Below are 27,023 nucleotides of genomic sequence, written 5' to 3'. Positions count from 1 at the left end.
TATCGCTGTCAAAATACATTGCCAAATATATTTAATTTCACTGTAAAATAGGCATTTACACCAATATTTATTAATGATGATTTTTGATGGATTCATTATTAAATTAGGACTTTTTTTTAATACACAGCTGTTGATGCAGCTAAAAGGTACAGCCCCCCACCCCCCACGTATCAGGACTGGACAGCGTTTCTGATCCCAGCTTGTTGACCAGCAGTGCCCTGCTGTCTGCAGTGAGGAACAATCCCTTTTCAACCAGCTGCATCTCACTGGCTGTGCTTGTTCATCTTTTCAGGCCATCACTCTGCAAATGGAGAAACTAGGGAGCTGGAAAATTGTTTTGAAATCCTGTTTGCGTCTATCAAATGCTCCTCGGGTTTCTCCTCTGCAGGACAGGTGTCATTTTTCTTGGCTTTTGTTTTTGGATTTAGATTCAGATCTGCATGCCAATTCCCAGGTCATTTAATCCAATTTTTAGGCAAGATAAACAAAGTGTTCCTTCTTGCCATTCTTGAGGTTTGGGCACAATTGGGGAGGACAAAGTCACGAGGAGAAAGGCTTCTCTGAACCAACATTTTAAGCAACTGTTAATACCCTTGATACCACCAGAACATTTTCAAAAGCTTTGTTCAAGGCCTTATTTAGATTTTTCCCACTTCAATTTTTTTTTCATCTCCTTCACAAAGGAGGTTAAAAAGTCAGACCAAGGCAGGAGGAAGATTTTTCACCTTTCTCATGTTAAACACAGAGCACAGTCAGTAAACCCCAGCAAATGCTATTATACAGGTGAGTGTTCTGGACCGATTTGTTTATTATACTGTTCAAGGATAAAAGATAGAGACCTGAACCATGTCTACCCATGTGCCCCGGCAACACCTCCCTGTTTTATAGGTAACGTCCAATTAGTTCCAGGCACACACAGGCACCAGAGACCAGCCTCAAGCCCTGCTATAGAGTCTTGCCTTTTCCAAAGCAAAACAAAAAATCAGTTTACTGCAGAACATTTGCAAGCTATTTACACTTTTACCGTGTGTCTCACGGCTTTTATCATGCTTTACCACACTGTAATGCTCTACAATTTACCAGGCTTTTACTATACTTTACTGTGCATTTAACATGGGGCACTACAGCATCTTTTGTAATGGATCTGCTGAAACTTAATATTGTTTGTAGAGCGAATGGTACATGGTACACATGAAATCAACAATTGCATATGTTGCTTTTTTTGTCAGTTACTTAAAAATGAAAAAGGAAGTCAGAAGCACTGCACGGCCTTTAAAATATTAATTTCAGACATGCTTCTTCTGAGGAAACTGCCCCCACCAGGCGCAACTGATATGAGAATCTTGGTATGCTGGCATGTACACAGCTAGAGTGCAGTTCTCCCGAGACTGGGGTGGGGATGCGCAGCTATAAAACATACATGGAAACAAACCTGTTACACTCCACTCCCAATTAAATTAATCATGTGTCATGTACACGCGTTAAGTTAATCATTAATAAATGGAAATTAAATACTTGAGATATCCGGAGTGTGAATGGGGGTAGTACTTAATGAAGAAATAATGCATTTACAATTTTTCATTCCTTTTTTTTTTACTTCTGCTGCTCTCTTTTTTTTATTTTTTCCCACAAAGCCGCTGTCTGCACAGCTCCCCAGGTGGTGTAATGGATTGGAACAAAATTACAGCCTGAAGTTGTGTCTCTGAAGCAGGGAAGCGTGACGATGATGACATTAGTGCGGGCTCGCTGAATCGGCTTCCTGCTCACAGCGTTTCTTCCCCGAGTGTTAACTATCCCCCCGTCTGACACAGGTGCTGGGATTTCTGAGTGCGTCGAACACTAATGCAGCTAACACCCTGAGACAGCTTCAATTAGCTATAGTCTTGCAGAGTAGTAGCATTTTTTTGTTAACTCTTTGCCTTGTACTAAGTGCTTTTCCAACCTCTGCAAAAGGACAGTGAGGACGGGGGTGAGGACCTTGAGTTTTAAAATTAGCGTGGCTTTCAGTTCCTTTTTTGAAGCAGAGATTTCACAGCATCGCAATTTCGGTTATGATAAAAGAGGATTTCGACACTTCTTAAAGGGCAGCGATCCATTTTTATGCCCTTCTGTTTCTAAGGAAAATGTTAAAATTTTAAAACCGCACAATTTCAAGCATTGCAGGAGGACAGCCAAGTCTACCCGAGGATGATGAGGTTTTTAAGAATGGATACACTTTAACCTATGGTGCTGAACTAGTGGCGGTCATCTTTTGCCACTGTGGAAATCAATTACTGCAGAGGCCTTTGCTTCTTCTGAATGCTGAGGTCATGACTCTCCCTGTCATAATTATGATTCCCAGAAGATGAATGCAGAAGTGTCTCTTTCATCACACTTCATCATTTCTCCTTTGCAGGTGCCCAACACAAGTTCTCAGGCCCGTTCAAATGCCATTTATTTAAAGGCAGCTGCCTGCCTGTGTACAAAAGAGCACCTCAAGGTTCATCAGTTCAGGCAGCAACACTCTGAGCTCAAATCAAGACCATCCATCACAAAGTTTCCAGAGAATGTGCAGCACAGCCCAAAAGGTCCTCATAATGTCCAGGATTTATTGGACATTAAATGCATGCCTCTCTCAGCTCCATTTCCTTATTGGGCATCCAGAGACTTTAAAAATCTCCCAAAAAAGCTAGCTTATACTTGAGGTTTTTTGTTGCTTGTTTAAGTTCTGAGCATGAAAAGTACATTTCTGATTTTTCTTGCCCTTACTCAAATGTGAGCTCTTTCATTAAAAAAAAAACAACTTCAGTGAATCTCAATGTGCTGGTTTTTGACAGAGTATTACAAGGAAAGGCTTCACTTTCAGAGGACATGGCAGTTCCTATTTTCTGTGCATGAATATCACTCTGTGTCGACGATACAAAGCAGGTTTGTGTGGAGACGGGTGCCTGCACGTGGGCCCTGCAGTTGTATAGCTGAGAGCAGGCCATGAGGGAGCAGGGCTGTGCTGGCATAACGTAGTCAGCCAGCCTGCTGAATGAATGTAGACAGCCCTGCTGATCTCAACTAAGAGACAAGAGCCCAGAAACCTTGAATTTCTGTCACATTTTAGTCAGGCTGGCTCCCATTAAAGACAATTTTCTTGATTATGTATGGCAGGGGTACCGCAGGCGTTACACTCAACCTGCCATTGTATCCCAGCATGCAGCCCAGCAGTGGGGGGGCTGACTGGGCTTCCTCCACTGGCAGACGCAGACTGACTCCCTGCTGGGCTCAGCCAGTAGGCGGTCAGGCTAGTGGAAGGCCGACAGAATGGAATAAGTCAGGAGGATTTGAACTTCCTTTCTCTTCTTGTTTGTTTTATCGTCGTATCAGTCTTCCCTTGCGGTGAGATTCCTCTAAGGGAGTAAGCCTGGTAAATACCACCTGTTCTATTCACAAGCAAAAAGGAAGAAGAGTTTTCCCCTTGTCGTGCAACAGGTTCGTGAGCATATACCTTTCATATTTGTACAATGCAGTCATCAATACGGGTGTTTAATTCAGAAATATAATCTGTAGCACATACAGGTACAGAAATGCGCTGAAAAAAATGACCAATCTCTTAATTGTAAAATGACCCAGACGTCGCACAGTATAATATTTCAACAAATAAATGTTTCACTCTACTTCTATCTATTCTAACAACATTCGAAAGAAAAGAAGAAGATTTGAAGCGGCGCACACAAGTTAATATATAATGCACTAACCCATGGAATCTAGATGAAAAAACAAAACAAAATCTGCCGGGCTTGAACAGAAACCAAGGCCATAACCCTCTAATTAGCAATAGACTAGTGTTTGCCAGTTTCATACGACAGCCTGTCTAGACGTTTGAAGACACGGGCGAGCTTTCTTACGACTTGGAATTCATGAGATTTAAATCTCTTGGTCTTTCCGTCTGCCTAGGCTTCCAACAAATTGGAGACAGAATGTGCGATTGTCTTTCTGAAAGAACAGAGTAACTGCCCGAGCAGGAAGTGCAAAGTCCAATTATTAAACAATAACACACTAAATGCATGCCTCTCTCTGCTCCCTTTCCTTATTGGGCATCCAAGACAACATATGCAGGCTCCTTACAACCAGCCATGCTTGTACTTGGTGCAAGATTTCTAATGACCAGCTATCCTTGAATGGAGCTGCAAAGTCTAACACTAAGTCTAACACCCTTAATTGTGGCAGTGCTGTGCACTGAACCAGCTGAAGCAGTTGGAACGGTATTGTTTCTGTTGCTGTGCTCATTAACGCACAACCCCCTTTGCTGCTAGAGAGGCAGGGAAGCAAATGCTCAGTGCTTAGTTTTCTTCCATTTCTTCCAGAGTCCAGAATGTCTGTCAGTCTCATACAGAGATGTTTTTATTCATGGAGATTCCATATCTTCCTTATGTCTTTTACCTCATCAGACTAACTCCATGCAATGACTGAATACAGTCCACAAGCCTTCACAATTCACCTCTATCAAGCTGTTTTCAATGTTTTAAAATTTTAAAAAGATTTAAACAGTGAAAGCAGCAAAAGAGCTTTGAAGATATGTGTTATTTCCATGATACAATTCCAGGATCCCTTCAAGAGTTTTTTGCATCTTTCCAGTTAAATTTTTAAAACATGTATATCTGTCCCATTGCAGTTATTTGAAAATCTTTAGAATTCACTTTTATTTATGTGGAAAGACTACAAGCGAATGCTACGCACACTGCCATCTACAGTCAACTGCATTGCATTTACAAATGTTGATTCACACCTCCTTAAGAATGAATGGCCAGCAGGGGTAAACTAATTTGATCATAGTGTCTAACTAGTGCTGAAACATAATTAAAAGAGAATGAGCTGCAGTTATTAACAGAAAACTAGTGCTCTTCTTGTTTGCTGTCAGATAATTTCAGGTAAACTTAAGTAGGAACAGTGCTGAATTGAAACAAGCATGACTGAAATATTTTTTTTGAATATCAAATGCTAAATATTTTATATTAAAATATAAGATTTAAAACATTTTGTCATAGGCTTGTATGAAATTGTTTGCTCCTTATATAAACATATATATTTATAAAACTTTGGATTATACATATATACTGCAGTTACAGATTATACATATATATTATGGGTAACAGTTTTAGCCATCCACAATTCTCAAGCAAACAGAATGTAGCATTTGAGACGAGAGGCTCCAGAACACCACTTAATATAAAAAAATGAATTAAACAAAATCAGCAAAGTGCTAATGTCACTATTATCATTTGCTGTGTGAAACGCAACATGAAGTCAGCCTGTCCCGGATCTTATCTGATTAATATCAAAAAGGCGATAACTAGACCTATCACACTAACACCACAACATCTCAAATGTACTGTAAAATGTCATAAACTAATTTCACAGCAGGGTGCAGGCTCAATGGATCTGCTTCACAAAGCATACTATGCAACAGTGAGGATTAACCATTTCATCCACTATATGTTTAATGAAGACCTTTAGAACACAGCAGTATAATCACAACATTATGACTTTTGATGTTTAATAAGGTCAATACCAGTGTCTACAATATTTTTTTCTTAAATGATTACAACCATTACTCCCATATCTTCATATTGTACATATCATGTAGCTCAAAGGTGCCTGTTTCCTATTTAAGAAAGACCCCCACTTTTCAACTTAGTGTTAATAAAGGAAAACTTTAAGAAACGTTTGAGTTAAATGGGCACAAAATGGAAAAAAATAGCATTCCACAACATGTCTGTTTTTCTTGTGGGTATAAGAATTATCTTTTGATAAGAAAAGAGGGCTTTAATACAGCAGTGTTTCCAGCTGTACCTCAGTGATGCGACTCCTAGGATTGAAAATATTTCATGTATCATGAGGAACAGATATTCCGGGTTTACACAATGATTGACGCAAATGAATTCAATGCTTGGGGTAACTTAAAGAGGACAAATAAATTGGATATTCCTACAAAACTAATATGCGGTCCACAGTCTCTTCAGAGAATTCCTGCTTGTACCACTGTCATAAGCCTTCACTGACAAAGCCTGCGAATTCGTCCAAATTGTCAGCCTTTTATCGTGTTGTTCAACATAGAAAAGCGAACTTTTTAATTGACTTTGCGAGTGCTGTGCACACGTTATGCGTTTTCTTTCGAGTTTTGGCTGCACCAAATTCTTAGATCTCAGCCTATTAGCAATGGCCCCTCATTAACAGGACCATATGTATCTCCATTACAGAAATCTCCATTTTCTCATTTGATTCAAGTGTGGAGGTTTGATATTTAATTTAACACTAGTGTTATAATGCATAAAATTATGCATTTTCACCCATGTTTTATACTTTTTCAGTGTGCACTCTGCTTCTGGAGTAAAGAAACCTTAAATCATTACTCTGGGCTCTGTAATGCATAGACTGCTAGGGTTATTTGCCTTCAATCACAGGAGGGTGCTGAGAGCTCAAATGGTGCTTTTGTCACATTGAGCAAATATAAGCATGCTGAGACATTAGCAACTATTAAGCAAGATGCCAAAAAATAAGCACACATCATCTACTGATTGACTAAAATGCATTTCGATACAAGCCCATTATCACACATCATGCAAAGAACCAACAGCTACAGCGACCAAAGAAGGACAGCCACCTACTGCTCCGAGTGATATGACAATCTATTGATGTCATTACATGACACATGCCATATGTAGTGTGAAATATTATGAGCCCTTGCACAAAAAAGATTATGAAATGAAGGCTGTTGATTCCTTTGATAAAATATTAATGACAAGCAATGTCAGAAGCAAGAAGTGTTACCTCAAGGTCCACAACTTAACCGATAAACCACAGTCTTACCTGGTCCCAGTCTATGCTGCGAAAGAAGGTGTGCGATTTGATATCTGAAAATCCAGTCTGCACCTGGCAACCAAGTCTCTCTTTAGGGTCCTGTGGAGTCAAATAAGTAGTTCAACCGAGGTTAGAGCTTTTACAGTGAACTAAACCCCCAAAGGCAGTGACGTCCGAACAAGGCTCCACAGCCCACAGCCGAAATGTTGTGTTTTCTTTCTTCTCTTTTCAGCATTAAATAAACCTATTAATTGTTCCTTTGCAGCCTGCACATGCTGACGCAGCTCCCCACCTGAACTACTTCAACCTTCTCACTAACACTATTCACAGCAGCGTGGTTTTCCTTAGAGACTGCTAGGCGTCTCCCATCTTAACTGACCAGGCCAAGTCTGGCTAATTTCTGAGATGTGATACAATGAAGCTACAAAATGGTTATACTTCCATCGATTTCTGTTGGAATTGCTTTTACTTTGTTTTTAGTTTTGTAGTACACTGAAAACTCTGAAAGTGAAAGTTCACTGAAAGTGAAGAGCTCCAATGTTCAACTGGAGCCTACAGTGCAGTCAAAGAAGTACATAATCACCTTTGTCATATACTACAGGTCTGCACGTTTCTAATACACAAGCTGCCTGTTCCTCTCAAGGTTTCTTTTTCATTCAACACTGTGAAATTCAATAACCTAAAGTCAAACTAAACACAATCAGCACAAAGTAATGAAAGGATTCATAATACTTTGCAATTGAATTTTAGTCACAATAGTCACAAGGTGAACAGAGATAAACAGTATGCTTAATGCCGAGGACAAACAAAGAGACTATAACTGGTACCTCTTCTGTACCACTGGTTCAGGAGTTAAAGCAGGGGTAAAAAAATCATTTCTCGTGGGCAATGTCACTGTACTGTATGTTTCACTTCACTGTAATTCCACTGCAAGACAGTTTTAGCCATCCATAGACAGGATTACATTGTACAGCACATAATACAGATGTGGCATTAACAGATTACAAAGGATGACATATTTATGATAATTTCATGTATGTTTATAGACATGGATTTAGACATAGTCTGGGTCACTATGCCCCTGTTGGTTTATTAAATAACATATTCCATTCTCACCTTATAGTGCTTCTATGAAACTCCTGGGAGATTCATTTTTACTTCATCAGTTTTTAATTTAATTCTGGCTTCAATGACCTGGGATAAACTGTCAAGATGTAAGCATTAGTTCTCTGAGAACTGAACCAAGATCTGAAATCTCTGCATGTGGAGAATCTGCAACTTTTCACTTGGCTTTGTGACTGAGCACTCCAGGTTGCTGTGAAACAGGAGTGCTTTCCATTAAAAGGGAATATATAATCTTCTAATACTGTGCACACTGCAGACGAGATTGTGAAGATCTGCCTCTTACCTTATTTAAAAAGCCCTTTAATACGCTGGCAGCCTTGACAGAGAGAGATCTTGGAATGCGAATGGGCTTTTCAAGAATAACTGGGGGAGAAGAAAACATTCATAAAGAGACAAGCAATACATGATTCAACATATCTGGACATATGGTTTCATTGTATGCAGTTTATGGGGGCACCATAGAGACAGTTACTTTTCGTACATAATTGCCAGTGTCTGTGAATATAAATCTTAAAAACACACCCGGGCAAAGAAAATGGGGAAATCTTTAAAAAACAATACAGTGGGGACCTTACAGAAACTTTAATTGCAATGCATCTTTTATTTTAGAAAAGCAAACCATCTATGTAGTAAAAAAAGACACAATCTGCTCAGAAATACCTAATAATCAAGGAACAAAGCTTTTAATTTTCATATGATTAACCTCCTGTTGTGTGCGAGACTGGGGATGAGGGGAAAAAATGCAGATACTTTGAAATAAAAAAATGGCTAACCACCACACATACACAGCAATCTTCTGGGTAAGATTTTTTTCCCCCATTTTCCATTTCAAAATGCCATTCTTTATTTGTTATGAATCCACACTGCATGTTTCTCTGGATGAAAACTTAAATGGATTTTGCTTTTTCAATGATCAAGTCGAGTCTTCTTACTCGACTTGTATCTGTGATGCACAGTTTCAATCGCCCCCCAATTCTGGAAGAGCCCCAATCCAGGATGAGAAAACATAACAGCATCTGCCTTCAATCTTCCTTGCCAGACACACGTTTGGCCCTATGCTGTACTGAAAGCATATGGCCAAGCAGCAACTGTGGAGAGTGTTTGTTATTTACATTCAGGCAGGATCCAGATCCCTGCTGTGTACTTCATTGGGGACTGAGGACAACTAAAGGTGCAGCTGACAGTAGGATGTCTTGGTCTGTGTCTGAAACACAAGGCACTGTCCTCTAAAAGCAACAGTGGAAGCACACCCAAATCGTGGGATACAGTCCAGGTAAAATTCTATATACACATAAATGTATAGAAGCATATAAATGTAAATGGACACATACACACTAGCAATGATCAAAACTACACTTAGATAGATTGCAAAACAAGTTGATAAAATTACAAAAAGGCAGTCTATTCATGAGTTAGCCTATTTTAATGCTGAGCAATAAAGATGTATAGAAGATCAAATCCCCGGTGAACTCAAAGAATGGGCTTCTTTAATAAGATTTACAGTAATAAGGGTTAATATGGAGCTGTGAAATGAGTCATTCAGAATTCTGGTTAAGAGCTCTGATTGAAATGTCATTGCTTGTGCTCAAGGGACAGAACTTGGAGAAAATCTATGCAGAACACAACGCACCTTGGAACAGGTACTCCTCTGTGTTCATGTCGGGATTGTCGGTGATGATGTCGAATGGGGATCTTCCAGCCATCATCTCAAACATCAGCACCCCCAGAGCCCACCAGTCCACGCTGAACCCTGACGAGACACAGCAGTTGTTATCCTCCCAGGTTTAGCCTTAGAGCAATTACATTCATTCAAGGCTTTTGGAGGGTACATATCCCTCCAGTTTTTATGTATGCGTGCAGTATATTTTATTTCATCGTTTGGAATCATTTGTTTTTCCCTCTTTCTGTTTAATGGGGTCCTCTGCTGGACAAGACTCTACTGTGTCTGGCCACAGGCCACCGTTCAGTGTGAAAAAGCCATGACTGTGTTAAAAAAAAGCAACTGAACAAGAGGGTATCAGGTTAGAATTCATCCAGATATCTAAAAAGTCATTTAGCTCATAATAAAACCAAAGAGGAGAGGGAAGGTAAATAAAGATTTTTGATGGAGAAACCCACCATAGTCTTCTCCCCGGAGGATTTCTGGTGCTATGTAATTTGGAGTGCCACAAAATGTACTGGTTGTGTCACCGGGTTGTATGCCCTCCTGACGACAAAAACAGGACATCAGAGTTGCACCTTAGTGATACGGTGAACAATTCGAACCTAAACAACTGTAAGGTTTTTTACCTATATACCGGAGTACACTCTGCTTGTAGTCGAGATATTTCGCAAGCATATTCATAGGTTGCAAAGGAACAAGCAAAGAATTAACCTCCACTTGTTCCTTTGCAGCCCACACGCTGACACAGCTCCCTACTTCAACCTCATTTACAGGCTGTGCTTACTGTACAACAAGCAGAGCTGGATTGGTACATCTTTCTTCTTTAGTCTTACACAAACAGCAATCAGTATTATTAACATGATAAAGTACACATTTTTGTCTCCTTTCATTAAAAAAAAAAAACATTTTTGTAGGAGAAAGACAAACCCTATGGTTTACAAAAGAGATGAAGTTCAACATATTTTGTCTAAAACGGCTGCTGTTGCTGTTGCCAGCTCTAAGGCTCCTTATAGTTAACAAGCTCACGGTAGATACTTGGGAACATTTTACCTTGCACATCCCATAATCTGTTAATTTGATATGTCCCTCTTGGTCCAAGAGAACATTGTCCAGTTTTAAATCCCTGTAGATGATGCCTTTCTCATGGAGGAAATTCAGAGCGATACAAATTTCAGCAGCATAAAATCTAAAGATTAAAGGGAACAAACGACAACAGTACTGACAATTTCAGTCATGAAATTCACCCCTCTGCTCCTCTCTGAAAAAAAAGCAAAATGATAACTGACAACAGACTTGTACTTGAGTAGATTCTAGATGTTTAAATAAAATATAAAACAAAACTAAATATGATGTCTGCCATATATATTTTTTAAAGTTTATACATTTATCTTCATACAGTAGTGTCATCAAATATTCAGAAGCCCAGTTCATTTTTCAATGTGGCACTGCATGAAAGCAGTTTTAGCCCCATTCTGGACATCTGTAATTGAGCAAATTTCAGCCAACTTCATTAACATTTAGTTAACAGTAAAAACTAAACTCTTTTTTTTTGTGAAACAATCTCTGTAGACAAAATCAATACATCAATTATATGAACATTAAAAAAATTAGCAAAACAGAAAGAGATAAGATAAACTATCATCATTTTTTTTAATATAGCTATTCAATGCCATTGCTAAGAGTGCAAAACATGCAATCAGAAAAAAAGTCAGCTCTCTTGTGTCACACCTGGCTGATTCTTAGCAATAAAAATTGCATATACCAGAAAAGAGTTAACTCAATTTGAGTTATGTGTCACAATCTGCTATTGGTAACATCTGTGTGAGGATATGATCGCAACGATTCCTCTCTCCCACTGGAGACGGTGGGGTGCACAACACAAAGCTGGTTACCGTGCATGTTCTTCCGGAAGTTTCCGTTGTCTCTGCATATGGAACATCAGATCACCCCCATTTACGTACTCAATTACAAGGAATAATCTGAAACAAAAAAACAACAACATGAGAAATGGCAGAACATGAGGTAAGCCATCAAAAAGCTGTGTTCTGCAGATAAAGTAGGTTTGAAGCACATGGTGTGCCTCACATCTTCTAGAACCAAGCCCTCATTCTGAGGCCTTCACAAAAATCAAGATGGCCAGGGCCTTGCAGAGAAAGGTGTGGGGAAAAGGCAGGGGGAAGCAAATATCTTAGAAAACAAATGCCAGGAGGCACAGTTTATGGTGCTGAAGTGGTTTTTATAAATGGTGGACATTTTGGGAAGACAGAGGCACCGTCTTGTCATCTAAACTGGAAAAATCTTTAAAAAGACATACTGAGGAAAACAAACCATAAGTAAAAATAGATCAGGGAAAACATCCCTGATGTTAGGACATTAGGATATTAGCCCCAGGAGAAATGCAAATGCAGATACAGTAGGTAAAAAGAAAACATTGGGATTTGTGTTTTAAGCCAGAAAATGATTCCTAAAGGATAGGGCACTTTTGCCAGCAGCAAGAAAACAGCTGCTGGAGAGGTCTCAGGTTGCATTAATTTCTGGAAAGCTCCCACAGGTCCCTCTAATTCAGAATAATAAGCAGTACATTTTTCAATAATTATTATATCAACCTTTTGTCACATGCAAGCAGAAGCCTGTTTCTCAGTGAAACTCGAATATTTACCATCCACACTGCAACTTAAGCTCACAGCCTTAGAGGCAGCGCTGTGATCATCTGAAGGTAGGGTTAGGAAGCAACATGCAGGAGCTTGTTCACAGAGGAACGTGTGCACAGGCTGCCAAATCTAGCCTTCAGCTTTGCTCTCTGTGGCAGAAGTCTGAGAAAACGTAACACAACTTGTACAAACTTTTCACAGTAAACTTCTCCTATTTCCTCCATTATCTCGCCTGCCAGGGGCAATTAGCATGGTCAATTCAGCAAAAGATGTTCTCAGCACTCGCAAGAACCTCAGCTGGAGTCACTCACCAGGTGTAGAGCGATTTGTCTGGCAGTACAACTCACTGGGCAAACCTCAAGTCATGTTTTTGGCAGCAAGGCTTGAAATGGTGGTAGTTTCCTGTCATATTCTTTGGGTATCATCTTTCTGTTAAGGGCTCGTCGAAGCAAGGCCTTTGGGTTATTTTTCCTTCCCACACGAAAGGAGCCAGCTCTCACACTTGGTAAGGAACCGAAACCTTCACAGAGCTTGAAATGACTAATATATTGCAAGCATCTGAATACTACGAATGCCTCTTGAATTTGTTTCGACAAATTATGACCAACTCACATAGCTTACATTTCACCATGCTGGCAGGGACAGCTTAAAGAAAGAAGCAGTAACTGCTGAGTTCTAAAGTAGATTGTGCTATACTAAACCTCCTACCCCCCCCAAACTGTGAGCACTGCTCCTCCTGCTTTGTTAAGGTCCAGAAGATGGCTTACCGACTCTCGGTTTGGAAACAGGAATGAAGGCCAACTAAGAACGGGTTGCTGGAAGCCTGCTCAAACACATGCTTTTCCGTCTGGACCCAGTCAATATCCTGCAGAGATAAAGGAAGAAACAAAGATATTTGAGGTCAGAAGATCTCACCCTCACCTACACTGTAACTTCAGGTCATTTACTGGTTTCATTTGCTGACTAAAATAGCGATGCCTCATCCCGTGTCTCAGATGTCGCTGGTTCAATCCTAGGTTATGTCAATGGCCAGTACTGACCAGGATTCCTCCAGCTCCAGAGCACAGCTGGTGGTGTGCCATAAGGGTAGGGTGTTCATCACTTTCTCAGCTTTCAAAAAAAAGAGCAGCTCCGGTGATTTCTTGGGCACCTGCAGGGTTGCAGTGATGTCATCGACAGCTGGTGCTAACTCTCCTGGGGGTCAGCATGGAGCTGTGTTTCAGGTGGGCGTGTCAGAAGAGCATGTCTTCACTCCCTCCAGAGATCAGAATTAATTGTATTCTTATATTGTGGTTGAGTAAATTACAACCAAGTCTGAACAACTGGCAATTCTGACCTGGGTGGGCATCACAAAACCAGCTTTAAATCTTTACTTAGTCACAGAGAGAGTTAAAGGGGAATTGAAGTCTCAGACTGGTTATTAAATCTCAGTAACAAAATAAATTCATTGACGTTACATAAAAAAATGACCAATTTTAAATTAAAGCACAAAATCATTAACTTTCTGAAAGTACTGTAAGTGGCCATGTTGGCACAACTCGCATTTAAATTCCCACAAATTGTGGGAAAATGGTGATACGGCTCTTCCTGCTCACTAGTCTCTGTAATGACTTATGTAATGTGATGTACAAGCAAATAAGTACAGGTTGTGCAGCAGACATTTCTTTGCAGAAATGGGATCTGCATGCAGAGTTAACAGGTTAACAGACTGCCTTGTTGGCAAAACCATCTTGAAAGCGAAAGCAATATTTCTATTTGATTAAAAGAGATGTATTCACAAGTCTGCTTGCTTACAATTAAATAAGGCCACAACACGTCACTGGAAGTTTTATTGCCTTGTTCTGAATCGCAGAACACAGCATTTCGCAAACCTGCAAATTTGGTCTATTTTGTGACATACTGTAAATTGGAGGTTTTACAAGTTACTATGTACATTTTACTGTTATTGAGGTTTGAAATGCACTGATCAATGCTGATTTTTCTAACCCTGAAATATGAAAATAGTGTCGCAGTTCCCTTTTAAGACACAGTGTGTGATGCTATGTAACCTATTGCCCTGCACAAGCACCTGAATGCTGATGAGACCACATACTGTTTCTTCAATGGGAGAGCTGTATAACTGGTTCATTAATATCATTTACTGTAAGTAAAAGAAACTACTGTTTTTCATTTATTTTGACATTACTGTTAAACTGACTCCAGCATATCAAACTTGAATCCAGCTTCTGTGTAGATGTATCTTTTCTATAGTTTGGGTTCTCAAGACACCACCTCCAGAAACTCATTCCTCCGCCGACCTAGGGATACGGACCATCACAGGCGCAGATTATAAGGTTATAAAGTTCACCACATCCACAAGTAAATGTAAAGTTCAAGAACATCTCTTGTAATAAGCATCCATTCTTATAATGCTTTAAACCAGAACGTATGTTACAGTACAGTTACCTCTGAATATGGCGTTTAGATATTTTTCTGGAAAGTGCTAAAGGCTTTATACAGTACATTGTAGGTACAAAGTACACATCCATGTACAGTACTACAGTATATGAAGATTCCACAGTTTTTCATTTTATGATAATCACTTACTTTATTCATATTCTGTCACTCAAAATGCAGCTGTTACCATTACCAAAAAGTAGCAGTAGGTATTACTTGGAATTGGGCATTACTAAAAGATTAACTGCTATTCCTGAATTCTAGAGGTATTACAGTCAATGCAAAATGTTGCAGCACAACAGTTTATGACATTGCACAAATAAATTGAAGAGATCTTTGTTGACATTAAACCATATTCAATTGCAGCATGAGTTTTCGCCTTGTTAGCCCAAAATGTCACTGCCCAGCTTTTACAGTGGGTGTACTCAGCTAAATCAGACCTAATTAAGGTGAAAAGAGGGACGTTATTTCACACCTCTTTGGTAAACAAGCTTGTGAAACATTTTAAAAAAGAAAGTAAAACATAAAAGACTGCCATAACCTTTGAGATTTCTTACATTTTTTCCTTATTTTGAACAGCAAAATTTTCCCTTTTTTCCAGCTCCTGACATTTGCCAGCAAGTGAGACACAGAACACTCCCTCCACCCCCTGTATGTTTTAATAAATTGCTTTGGAACATGTTCTAATGAGGCTCAGACTCAGGAGAACACAGAGATCAGCTTTATTAATCAGTGCAATTTCATTTCCTGCTGGAGAGCTAACAGAAAACAGATTACATGAAAGAATGCTTTAATTTTGAAGCTACAGAGGAAGACAGATGTTGAAACGTTCAGTGGTCAAACCTCGGTCCTGTTACAGTACACCTCACAGTATCTACTTTTTTCTGTATTATACTTTTTATTTATTATTAAACAAATCAACAGCTTGGTAGTGCAGGATATCTGTGATACATCCTGTGAACACTCCAAAGGCAGGCAAACAATGAACATTTTGTCATTGGCCCAGTCCATTAAATTACTCAGCGCATGTTAAAGATGCCAACACTTTCAGATGCTTGAGGACAATTTGGTGGTCTGGAAGTTAGCACTACAGGCTTAGAGTGCCAGGATAATAGGTTCAACTCCAGTTTAGGGCACTGGTCTTAGAGGAGTTTGCATGCCCACTGTTTCTGTCTGGGTTCTTTGCTAGTTGTTCTCATTTCCTTGTTTTCCAAAGACATGCAGGTCAGGGTGCAACTGCCTACCTGCCAAATTAGGTTTCAAGGGGATTACAGACTTGCAAGTGTTGTGCTGAGTACAACCAGTACTTACTAAAGTTCACAGAACCAAAATTAGTTTGATGGGGTGAACAGCCTTTTTTCATCTGTGACCTTTGTTATGTCCTGAATCCACAGACTCCATGTGCAGGTCAACATAACCCCTACACTCCTACTCCTACAGCCTACCCTGTTCATCTCTAATTTCCTCACTTCTTCAGAAAGACCACCTCATCTTGTGCTATAGGATTAAAAAAATCTTGGATCTGCACTTGCCTTCTTATAGTCATGTTCTCTGCAGAGAGGTCGGCTTTGTGTTAAATTTAGTAAATGTCCAGAAATCTGCACAGTGCACAATTGCCAGATGTGGTTCCATGCTTCCCTTCAGATTTCAGTCAGAGTTTACAGAGATTCTCAAATGTTACTATCTCCTCTCCCCTTAAAGTAATAGACTGGGAGATATCAGTTGGGCTTAGCCCTACCAAGAGAAAAATACACAATAGCAGTGTAAAGTCGGCTATCTGAGAAACTCCAGCATGTAAATATCAATGGCTTATTATGCATATTGAATAGTATTATAATAATGTACATTATATACAAACTTTATGGATCTCACGTTTACTGTATAGTTCACAAATTCACCTTATCTATCCCTCCTGACCTGTTTACAAAACATCAGGACACTAACAATGAGCCAAAAAAACAATAGGTCCAAAGTTCACAGAAGTCTGAATTCAGCAGAAATTCAGACTTACCTTCTGGCAAGATTTATTGTTCTACAACTTGATATTTCCAGGCTTAGGGGCTACAGAAAGAGGTCTGTAATACAATAGATCTTATTTAGGTCACCCTTTCGGAAAGACCTTCTTCCTCTAACTCTGGAACACTCAGCCAAACAGCGCGAGCACAAAGAGGGACTCTTCAATACAGCACAGGCAGATGAATTCAATTTTACAGCCGCGGAACACCAAACTGGTGAATGCTATTCATCATTCTGACAGATAAAAAAAGAAGGAGGGGAAAAAAAAAACAGACAATAGGAGACATCCTCATGCTTCCTCCAGTATCAAGTACGTAAAGGTGCCAGCATTTCAGTGGACTTGGCTTGGAAATCGTAACTTATTAAACAACAAAAGAGGAAAGTGGAACCAAGCTGTCCAGCTCCAGTCTTTTATTATTATTTTAGGCTTTTCCTTCAGTTCCACAGCCCCAGGACTGGAACAGAACCTTGTGCCAAAGCGCAACTGAATAGCTTGAAAGTGCATGAATTCGAAGGAATGCAGCTTTTATAATCTTCCAGTTACCTCTGTTCATATGGCCAGCATTAAACATGCTGTACTCTATATCTTGTTAGGAAGAAAGGAGGTTCTTCTGCCTAAAGGCTCTGCACTTAACAAGGGCTTTGGAGATAGAGAGCAGAAAAAATACCTTCTTGTATTTCAGGGCTACCCAGGCAATCACACATTACATGGAGGAATGTGGCGGCATGTGACTTCTCTTCTCTCAAGGGGATTTGGAAATCCTTGAACAAATGAAGGCTAGACTTACTAATTAGACTGCTAATGATATCTTCTTACCCTGCTCATATGCCACCACAAATTCTGACAAAATAACTCATTATGAATGAAATCCTTCTCACACTACTATATGGAGAAAGGACATTTTTATATCTTTGCAGTTTTTGAATTATTTCTGTAAAATTTTAACATTCCAATTTTGATTTACTACTCCTAAACCTTCCTCATTGACCACTTCAACTTGAACCAGCAGAAAAAAAATTAAAACACACCTTCTGAAAAAACCTAGCATATAACAAAAAAAACATTGCTGAATATTAAATAGCACAACAGGTATGTGCAATCTCTCATTTATAATAAAGCCAAACAAAAGGCCTTTATATTATATTAATCCAAAAAGTATACACTTTGCACTTAACACCCACTCATTCGCTAGTGTTCAAATTCAAAGGGGGAATGGTGCCACCTACTGGTAATAACAATACTTGCTGTATGACTTAAAAGACTAGCACACACTAACCTCTCACTTGAAATGTTTTGAGAAAAGCTTTCCGAACCTGTAATTTAGCCACAAAAACATATCGTCATGACAAGTAGAAAAAAGACAAAGAAATATATCGTAATAAAAGATATGCCAGAGTTATTCACTGTTAAGACACTGTTATTCCAATCCAAATCTACATCTTTCTACCTGTCCAGATAGGATAAACACATCGCCTTCCCAAGAGGCCTTGCTGCTGGTGTACACTTTATTTATGTTCTAATATTATCTGGCTGAGCCATTAAAACTCCTTCCCATGTCTTAAGCGTCAGATGAACAGCTCCAAGACCGCTTCCCTGAGGAGCCATTGTGATGATGCCTCATCTGTGCATTGCTATCCGAGACATATTATGAATCTCATATCTCTGCAATGCTTTCCTTCCTTCGTTCACAGAAGCCTGTCCACACAGAGGAGGGTGGGAGGGGGGCTGGAGCAGTGCTATCCAGGCACTTGATGAATGTAGGTAGTGAAAAAGAAAGCAGAGAAATGTGCGATTTGACCTGCATGTGCAGCTCCCTCAAACACACCTCGTCGGTGTGCGAGGAGGACACCTCGCGGCCTCTTGCCTTCCTCACCTCGTCGTCGTGCACCAGCTCCTTCTTGACCACCTTCATGGCGTAGATCTGGTCGTTCTTCTTCAACCGCACCAGGAGCACCTTGGCGTAGCTGCCGCGCCCGATGACTCGGATCAGGTCAAAGTCCGTCAATCCCAGCCCCTGTGAGATCTTGATCCCGTCAATCCCATCCACCACAGGCTTGATATCCTGTCAGTGGAGGAGATTTGTCAATGACCTGATAAGGCCCTTTACATAAAGTTGTGTTACATGTGAACCATAACTGAACTGTCAACAAAGCTCAAGGGACAGGACAGCTGTCTTTATTCAGGTACCCCTCGGCCCTTGTACCCCATATTGTGGGCACCATTCTATTTTCAGAAACTGCAATGACAGTTTCACCCAGTTTACCAGCTGACCATACGGACTGTATTTCTCCCATTCTGTAACTGACTCCCACCCCTCCTGCCCGTGTGCTATGAAGAAAATAAGAGAGGCAACAGTGACGGGTGTTTTTAATCACATAGTCACCTTGCTGTAGCAACTTCTCTCCAAACAAACAGAAATTTAACATTGAAAACAGATTTCAAAAGATTCAAAAAATGTTTTCCAGTGAATAGGCTCAAACTGAGTCAGAATCAAAACCAAACACAAACAATGGAACAGGGGTGAGAACTGCATGCACAACCAACCCCCACCCACGCTCATCAAACCAACCCCCCCCCCCCGCTCCACACACACACTCCTTAGGAAAAAGAAAACAAAAAAACACAACCTAGACTTCTAATTAACAAGGCGAATGAGAATACAGCCAAACTGGGATTATTATAAAGCTGTGTCAACAGTAACCTCAGCGTGCCTACAGCATGATAATGAAGTCATACATGGAGTCTGCTTCTTTTCATCAGAGGAGAGCAGTGAACAATATTAACACTGGGGGTTATTAAACTGTGCTTATATTACAGAGCAAACAAATCCGAGTGCCTTCTTTTTTCAAAGAAAAAGAAAGCCAAGCTTCCTCGCCGACTCACCTCTGAATCATCCTCCACTTTGTCCAGGTTGCGATTGTGTGGCAGGAAAGGAACTAGAGCAAATTCAGTTCACAAAACCAAATAAAACAGAAACATTAGACAGGAGAATGAACATGAAGTGAGTAAGAATCATGTGGTTTTTTTCTCTTAAGTGGACTGCAATGATGTCCTTAAGGTAGTTAAAAAAACAAAACTTGTATCTATGAGGGTTTCGAATTCCAGGGCTTTGTCAAAATGTGTTAACCGATGAGCACAGAGCTAAAGTACATACAAGTACAGCTAAACTAGATTTAGACTTGGATGAAAAATGATTTTAGATGTTACACACAAGCATTTAATCTGAGTTTTTATGAACTGAGCAGGGATTGAAGAAATATGAAACTACAATGTGCCAATGGGATTTGAGAAATTCATAGTTTCCTGAACAATACCATGCCCTGTGCTACTGTTCAGTGATCAGTAGGTGGCACCACATCACTTTCTGACTCCAGCAGATAAAAACACCCTGCTGCTACTTTCCTTCAACTAGGTCACTTTGTCACCTGACAGCTGAAATCAGCCCAAGAAATCAGGGCTTGGGCTGTCTGCTGCCTGCTGCATCGCGAATGTCAGACTTGGAGCCCACTAAGAAGGCAAGACCAGAACAGAGCATGAGTGACTGACTGCACTTCTGAGAACAAAGGAGTGACCTACTTCCGTCCCTTTCTTCACTAGGGAGGTCCACTTCGTCATTTTTTTCATCTACTGGGGGCTCCTGGGATGGCATGACAGGATCCTGAGAAGAGCAGCAGAACAAGAACGATTATTTTTCCAGTCATTTTTTGACAATAACATTGACTATCCTATTAGGTCAGTATAATACTGATATCACCATGCATTGCAAATATCTTTAAAAAACAGAGAGGCGGGATCAGGGATTATTTTCTAGAATAACATATATAGTAATGCTAGATATTTTTAAATGCACCTCCAAAAAGCCTCTGTACAAAACATGCTTCATGAATTTGATGTGAACAAAAGCTCTTCAATGATCAGTTTCAATGGAAACTTAAAACATTGTTGTGAATGTTGTGTTAACAAGCAAATGAATCATACCATCAGGTTAACTAAAAGAGGTGGACTTTTCACATTTTCAGCGTCACCACAAAGTCACCACAAAACTCACAAAAGTGTAGCACCTTAGCCTTCCAGACAAAACTCCTTTGCTACTGCTGCCGCAACCAATAGAGCCCAGGTTCAGTGATCTTAGCATAATGGCTAACCCATTACTTACTGTCAATCAGTCATCACCAGCACAGGTAAACAAAGCTGGTTCCAGTAAACAAATACTAAGCTGTCCCATCATGTGCTGTTGTGTTGTTTTGCAAGAAGAATTTTACATCACCCTTTGCTTTCTTTTAAATCTAGATATTTCCATGCTTTTGCAGCAAAACCAAATTGTCGGGGGGGGGGGGGGGGAGGGGGGACTTAAAAGGTTTCATAAGAAGATGATTTGACATAGTGGAACAGGAAAGAAAATTGTGATGAAGCAACTTGTATTCATTAGTTAAAGGGGGGACATATCAGTCTATACAATACATATGAAGTGCATTTTCTTATCAATTAACCTCTGCACAGCAGGCTTGTTTTATGCACTGTTTTGTATAGTTGTATTTTGGCCCAAAATGGCATCTTTAGATACAATGTGGTGTAGTGAGCAAACTCTTAAATGCTTCCCAGTGTACAACTTTAGATGCTAAGGATGTTATGGCCATCCAGCAGTCCACAGTGCATGCTGGGAATCTCAGAAGTGGAAAGGCCACACTTGGGAGGTGTCAAGAGGAGAAGAGAAGATCAGGTGATATAGGGTAACTGGAATCAACATAAATACACACATCCTGTGGCAATATTTCATCTGCTGCAGCAATCTATGGAAAATAACTGCTGACTTGAATGCCCGGAGCTTTCGAAGCAGAATACTTCTCATGCCAATTAGAGAAGAATAATCTTCACTCCATTTTCCATGTGGGAGATTTAAAAAAAGAATTTACCTTCCAAACAGGAAAACTGATAGGGAAAGACACAGTGTTGACACAAACACAATGTGTAAAATGTTTAAATGTTTAAATGCTAGCAATCAAAGAGGGTAAAAGAAGTTCATTGTATTTCCAACACAGTATTGAGAATGTTTACGGTTAGGAAGTTTGTCAAGTTCAGGTCATTTGGTAAATATCTGGTTATGATATTAAAAGAATTATAAAATAATCTTTGGTTATTTTCACAAATGCAGGGCATCTAAAAATACTCTGTTAATATCTATTAATTAAAAAATGAATTAGGACAAACCAGAAACATACGATTTGTGTTCCTCCCTTTTGGTGGCTTAATTTTTACCCTTTGAATAAAAGACTGTTCTTAAAAGCGCGCACTGGAATCCGGGCCAGCGAAACACAAGGTGTGACAAGTATTCAAAAGCAGCAGGTGTGGGGAGATACTCGACAGCTCAGCTCTGCCTAAGGCGGCCATGCCGCAGTGTGGGCGGCTCGAGATCACTCACTCACCATATGCCTTTGGCAGGTCAGAGGAACAAGTTTGTGACAACGCTTATGGACCAGGAGTTTGCAGTTGATACACTTGTAGCCCTGCCTTCCGAGCCCCCATATCCTTTCACTGCAGTGGCCACAGTAAGCTTTCTGTGAGGCAGACGGAGAGAGGAGGGAGAGATGGGGTGGGGGTAAAACAACACATTGCATTAGAATGAGCTCACAGGGCTTGGGTGGGGGGTGGAGATCATCTGTTCTCCACACAGAGCCTAACTGCATGCTCTCATTCACCAGATTCTCCCTTGCCCAGGCCAGACAGTAGGTTCCATTTCGAAATCAGAAAATATTCTGATGAAGCAATAGGCCTGGAAAGAAGAAATGTTATGTTTCAAGGGAAAACAAGATGCTGTATCTCGTGAAAGAATTCAAGGGCGATTTAGAGGCAACGCTCCACAGGACAGACAACATTAATTAACACTCGGCGAAAGCAAATACTTCTCAAGGCTGGTGTGTATCTAAGCATGTAAAAACAACTTGGTTAACATTGCAATAAGACATCTGAAATGGTGTGGCAGAATTTCTTAAACTTCATGCAATTTTGTTCATGCGTTTAGGTGAATGCCTCCTTAGTTAGCACCAATATAGGATGATAGTGTAGTGACACGAGCCTAATACATTTGCAATAAACATTAAAATTGAGATCGGCTTCTTGTACAAGTGTGTAAAAAGATGAACCGTAGTGCACGAGTCCTGAATATTTAAGCAGATACTGCTGCCTCTGTAGGTGATTTTGGATTTCCAAGCAAGCCATTAGCTGTTGACTGCTATTCTTGCTTTTTAAATGACAGGAGGACGTGCATCTCATTTCTCCAGAGTGCTGGCCAGAGAAAAGGCCTTAAATAAATAAACAGCACTTAATGCTAACATGGCAGTATTAATACAGGAAAACTTCTGGCTCTGGGCTCACAGAGTGCAAAATAAATTAGTTTTATTGTATGTCTGTTGTAAGACATGTTCGTCTTTTGTAAATTTGCTAATTTACATTTGTAAATGTAAATTATGGTGAACCTGCATTTAGATGAACAATACATATAACGAAGAATGTGTGAGCGTTTATTAAAATACATTTTAATTAAATACACTAGAATTATAAAGAAGCATGTCCAAAAACTCTCCTGAGACCCCAGGTTTCCCCAAATGTTTACAGTTCCATATACCATATCTATGACAGTTTAACAGATTTGATGCATGCATCATTTTCTATTAACAGAACCAGGACTATTTTAGAACATTAACTCGCTCCTAAGTGATGAATAAATGAGATTTATAGCTGATGTAGAAAATTGTTCTTCCAGCCTCATAAAAGAGTACTTTGCATGTGATGAGACAGCTTTATCTGGATTATCAGCGTATACTGTACGAACAGCATACTTTACCACTGTGGATGGCTACATATAACAATGGCTCATTTTTCTTGTGTTTCAAGGGTGAATGGAGGTTTCTGATTCTGTGAAAGTGCCTTATGGGCAATTTCCATGCACTCCTATGGGGGATGTTCAGTCTTTTGAGACTATAAAGCTGCAATAAATGTCTACAATAGGTGCTGAGAAGAAATGGGAGTATTTGTTCCTGTCAAAGCAAATCCTGACAACTAAGGTTTTCATTTACTAAACACTGTGTAAATCTGAACTCCAAAAACAATTCTCACAGCTGCTTAACCATGAATGGTGTGATTTTTAAATATGCTCACTGGCATTGACATTCACTCTTTTGTGTATTACAAGGACATATTTCTGTTATTGTTCTTGAGAAATTTTACAGCTGCAAACAACTTCCAAGTCAACATATAGCAATGTTTTAGCAATTAATTTTTTGGATTTTGTTTACGCAGAGACAATTTCATTTAATTTCACATTAAGTAAACGCAGGACACCACACTTAGAAACAGCAAAAGCAAATTTGGCACTAAAGATACACAGCTCCCTGGCACATGTTTTAAATAAAAATATGGTCATGCCTGGACGAAACCTTGGAGGATAGAAATGCTTATTATGTTGTGGGAGACCTCTTCAGGCACAGAAGTCACTGCAGAGACATTCTTTTGTTTAAAAGAACGAGTCCCTTATGAAAGAAATTACACTTTAATTGTAAAACAAGCAATTGTATAAACACACATCTAGTTTGGAAGGCTGGTGAACTAAAATACGTGGGATTTGGCATTTCCTAACACAAGTGATCAAATTGTGTTTGGGATATTCCATATGTAATCAATAAAACTGTCAATTCTTGACTTCACCTCCTTTGTTTTTTATAAAAAATGTACTCTTTCTCCCAACGGCAAAAGTAAGCAGTCTAAGTGTTAGTGTTATCCATTCATACATGATACAGCACATATATTTGTTTATAATGTTCTTAATACTGATGTAGAAAGGCAGTTTTAAAGCTTCTAAACAGCTTTTCATTCTATTACTGGATAAGTAAATATAAGAAGAATGTTTTAGATATACTGTCTTGTGTATACACTGTCATCTATATTTCCTACTGGGCCTTAAGTTTCAAATAGTTTCGATTACTAAGCTTCAGGCTTCTAAGTGAACCAGTTATACACCTCATGCAATTAAGCAAAAACATTTATTCAAAATGAAGTGTACTCTTCTGTTAATAAAAAATATAGGTCTGGTGGCTGATTTTTAATGAACTGTACATGATATGTGGGTGTAAATGTCATTTGTTTTTCAGTGCCGTGACCTATTGCTTTGCTGCTACAGCGAGGTGGTGCATCTGTGCATCATTAGGATTAATTCCTAATCAATTACCAAAGTTGGCTTATTAACATGTGACTGGCAGATGAACTCTGTGCTGAACTGTGACTTATATAAAGTACGAAACAAGACAGCCTAACTGAAACAAAACTGCCTGGGCCCTTGCAGGCCGGGGTCTGGGGTCCAGTGGTACCACGTCAGGCCTCAGCCCGACCTCAGGCCGGAGACTTAACTCCACTCCTTCCTGGCCGTGCGCGCATTGGCGTCTTTCGCCTCCTTAAACGCCAACGGGCTGAGGGACGGAGCGAAGCTGGGGGCAGTGCTAGCTCTGCTGGGGCGGGCGGATGTGGTCTGCCTCCAGGAGACCTTCTGGGACGAGGAGTGTGTCCGGAAGGTGCGAGCACACCTAAGGCATGTCTTTAAATTTAATAGTGTTTAAGAAAAGCATTTATATATTATATTTATGAACATCAAATTATATTGCTTGGAGCTTACTATCTGAAGATAATTTACCTTCTTGTAAAAATGGCAAGCATGTCCACTGGTTGGCCTAGCCTTAAAGACATCAACGCCCACTGTGCCCCACCCACACAGCACTTTGGTGTGCACTGCACTGAAGATCACACAATAACCAAGAAACACATCAATGACCACCAAAAGCTGAACTTCGCGCATGACCAAGAAATTATTACCATTCTGTAAATCTGCTAGTCTCTCCTGACAAAATCCAAACATCATCTTGAACAGAAATTGATCCCAAGGAGTTTAGTTCCAGAGGATCCAATTTTCTAAACACTGCCTTTCAGTTCCAGACAAACACGCTGAAAGCTAAAGTTTTTCAAGAAAAGGAATATAAGACTTTACAACTTAATAAGGTCTTGGAGGCAATATAGGAATCTCCTCTGAGAAGAGAAGCAGAGTATCACAGTGTATATACAGTACAGATTGTTGAAGAAGCAATGAACAGGGAAACTAAATAAGGTTTTTCCAACTACACAAGTGAAATCAATCAATTGGTAAGTACATGTATAGTATCTCCAGAAATAGTGGCCGGGCTATTACTTGCACTGAAAGGTTAGATAGATGGTCAAAAATGGGACTCATTTGATAACTGGTGTCACATGACCGGATTGTCACATGTGCCTAATACTGTAGTAACCATTTCTATCAAAGCAGGTCAAATCAGAGCAGGTCAGGATTTTGGGTGATTGTATTTTATAAGGAATGGCCCATCTAGGATTTCAGAATTAGTCTTCCCTCACCTTTCGGGACTGCAGATGCTCTCTGTTAATAAATTCTCTGCTTTTCTTGTTCCTACAGTTTAATTATTTTTTTCAATGCCAAAGTGAAGCCCAATTATTAAAACTCTGGGATTCTCATTCACTGTGCTTTACCAGGCTAATCTGTACACCATCCTTCATGCAGGAGCATTGCAGGCAGCTTAATAAACTAATAAATACTGGACAGTTATGCTTCACTGCACATGCACAGAGCTTAGGAAACTATTTCACAGTCACAGCATTTAGATTCAAATTAACCCTTTCCCTGAAAGAAGCATCATGAATATGCTATTCAAAGAAACCAGCTTGTTTCAGTAAAATTCAGCATCACCCATGACTTAGAGTTGATTCCTCTTTTTCAGTTTCATTATTTTGTGTCATGTGACGTTGGCAAAATATCTCTTTCTGAGATACGCTTTCAAAAGATGCTCAAATATGTTGGTCTTGAGTACTGCAGGGAGATAGTGTTTCCCCTTAACATTGCTTTCATGCTTCAACAATCTCTGTGAAGATACCCACACACTCCCCTTTTTATATTAATTAATCATTTCCATTTGCCCCCCAGAGCATAAATGTCTTACAGAAGTAACAGGGGAAATTCAGGCAAATGGTGAAAATACGCTAAGATGTAAGTACACAACTTTGAATTCTTTTTGAATAGGACAGCAATAAGACCTTTACAGCTGGCAAGCTTATGACACCGCAGCTGAAGACAGCTTTCTCCTGCCAAGCTCCGTCCCCACAGCCCTTCAGCATACTTTGTTTAGAGGAGTGCGGTCTCAACAAAGGGCTCAGTGAAGGCCCAGTGTGCTGACATAAGCCTAATGAGCTGTAACTGCAAGCGCTCTGGCAGTCT

At 39.8% G+C, this 27,023-nt stretch overlaps 1 protein-coding gene across 5 annotated transcripts in view; it reads right to left on the bottom strand.

The window, feature by feature from the left end:
• prkcz (protein kinase C, zeta) overlaps window positions 1-27,023 on the bottom strand; it is a 161,451-nt gene that overhangs the window by 17,954 nt on the left and 116,474 nt on the right. For all 5 annotated transcript variants that reach the window (XM_015337182.2, XM_015337183.2, XM_015337185.2 and 2 more), the window contains 11 exons: window positions 22,144-22,275; window positions 20,297-20,378; window positions 19,604-19,656; window positions 18,594-18,782; window positions 13,035-13,132; window positions 11,509-11,595; window positions 10,667-10,802; window positions 10,072-10,159; window positions 9,584-9,703; window positions 8,237-8,316; window positions 6,838-6,927 (listed from right to left, as the gene is read on the bottom strand). In XM_015337182.2, the coding sequence (XP_015192668.1) occupies window positions 6,838-6,927; window positions 8,237-8,316; window positions 9,584-9,703; window positions 10,072-10,159; window positions 10,667-10,802; window positions 11,509-11,595; window positions 13,035-13,132; window positions 18,594-18,782; window positions 19,604-19,656; window positions 20,297-20,378; window positions 22,144-22,275 (1,155 nt within the window). The remainder of the gene's footprint in view (window positions 1-6,837; window positions 6,928-8,236; window positions 8,317-9,583; window positions 9,704-10,071; window positions 10,160-10,666; window positions 10,803-11,508; window positions 11,596-13,034; window positions 13,133-18,593; window positions 18,783-19,603; window positions 19,657-20,296; window positions 20,379-22,143; window positions 22,276-27,023) is intronic.

This window comes from Lepisosteus oculatus, chromosome 25 (assembly GCF_040954835.1).
Source record: "Lepisosteus oculatus isolate fLepOcu1 chromosome 25, fLepOcu1.hap2, whole genome shotgun sequence".
NCBI lineage: Eukaryota > Metazoa > Chordata > Actinopteri > Semionotiformes > Lepisosteidae > Lepisosteus > Lepisosteus oculatus.
This window is presented reverse-complemented; position numbering and strand designations above follow the sequence as displayed.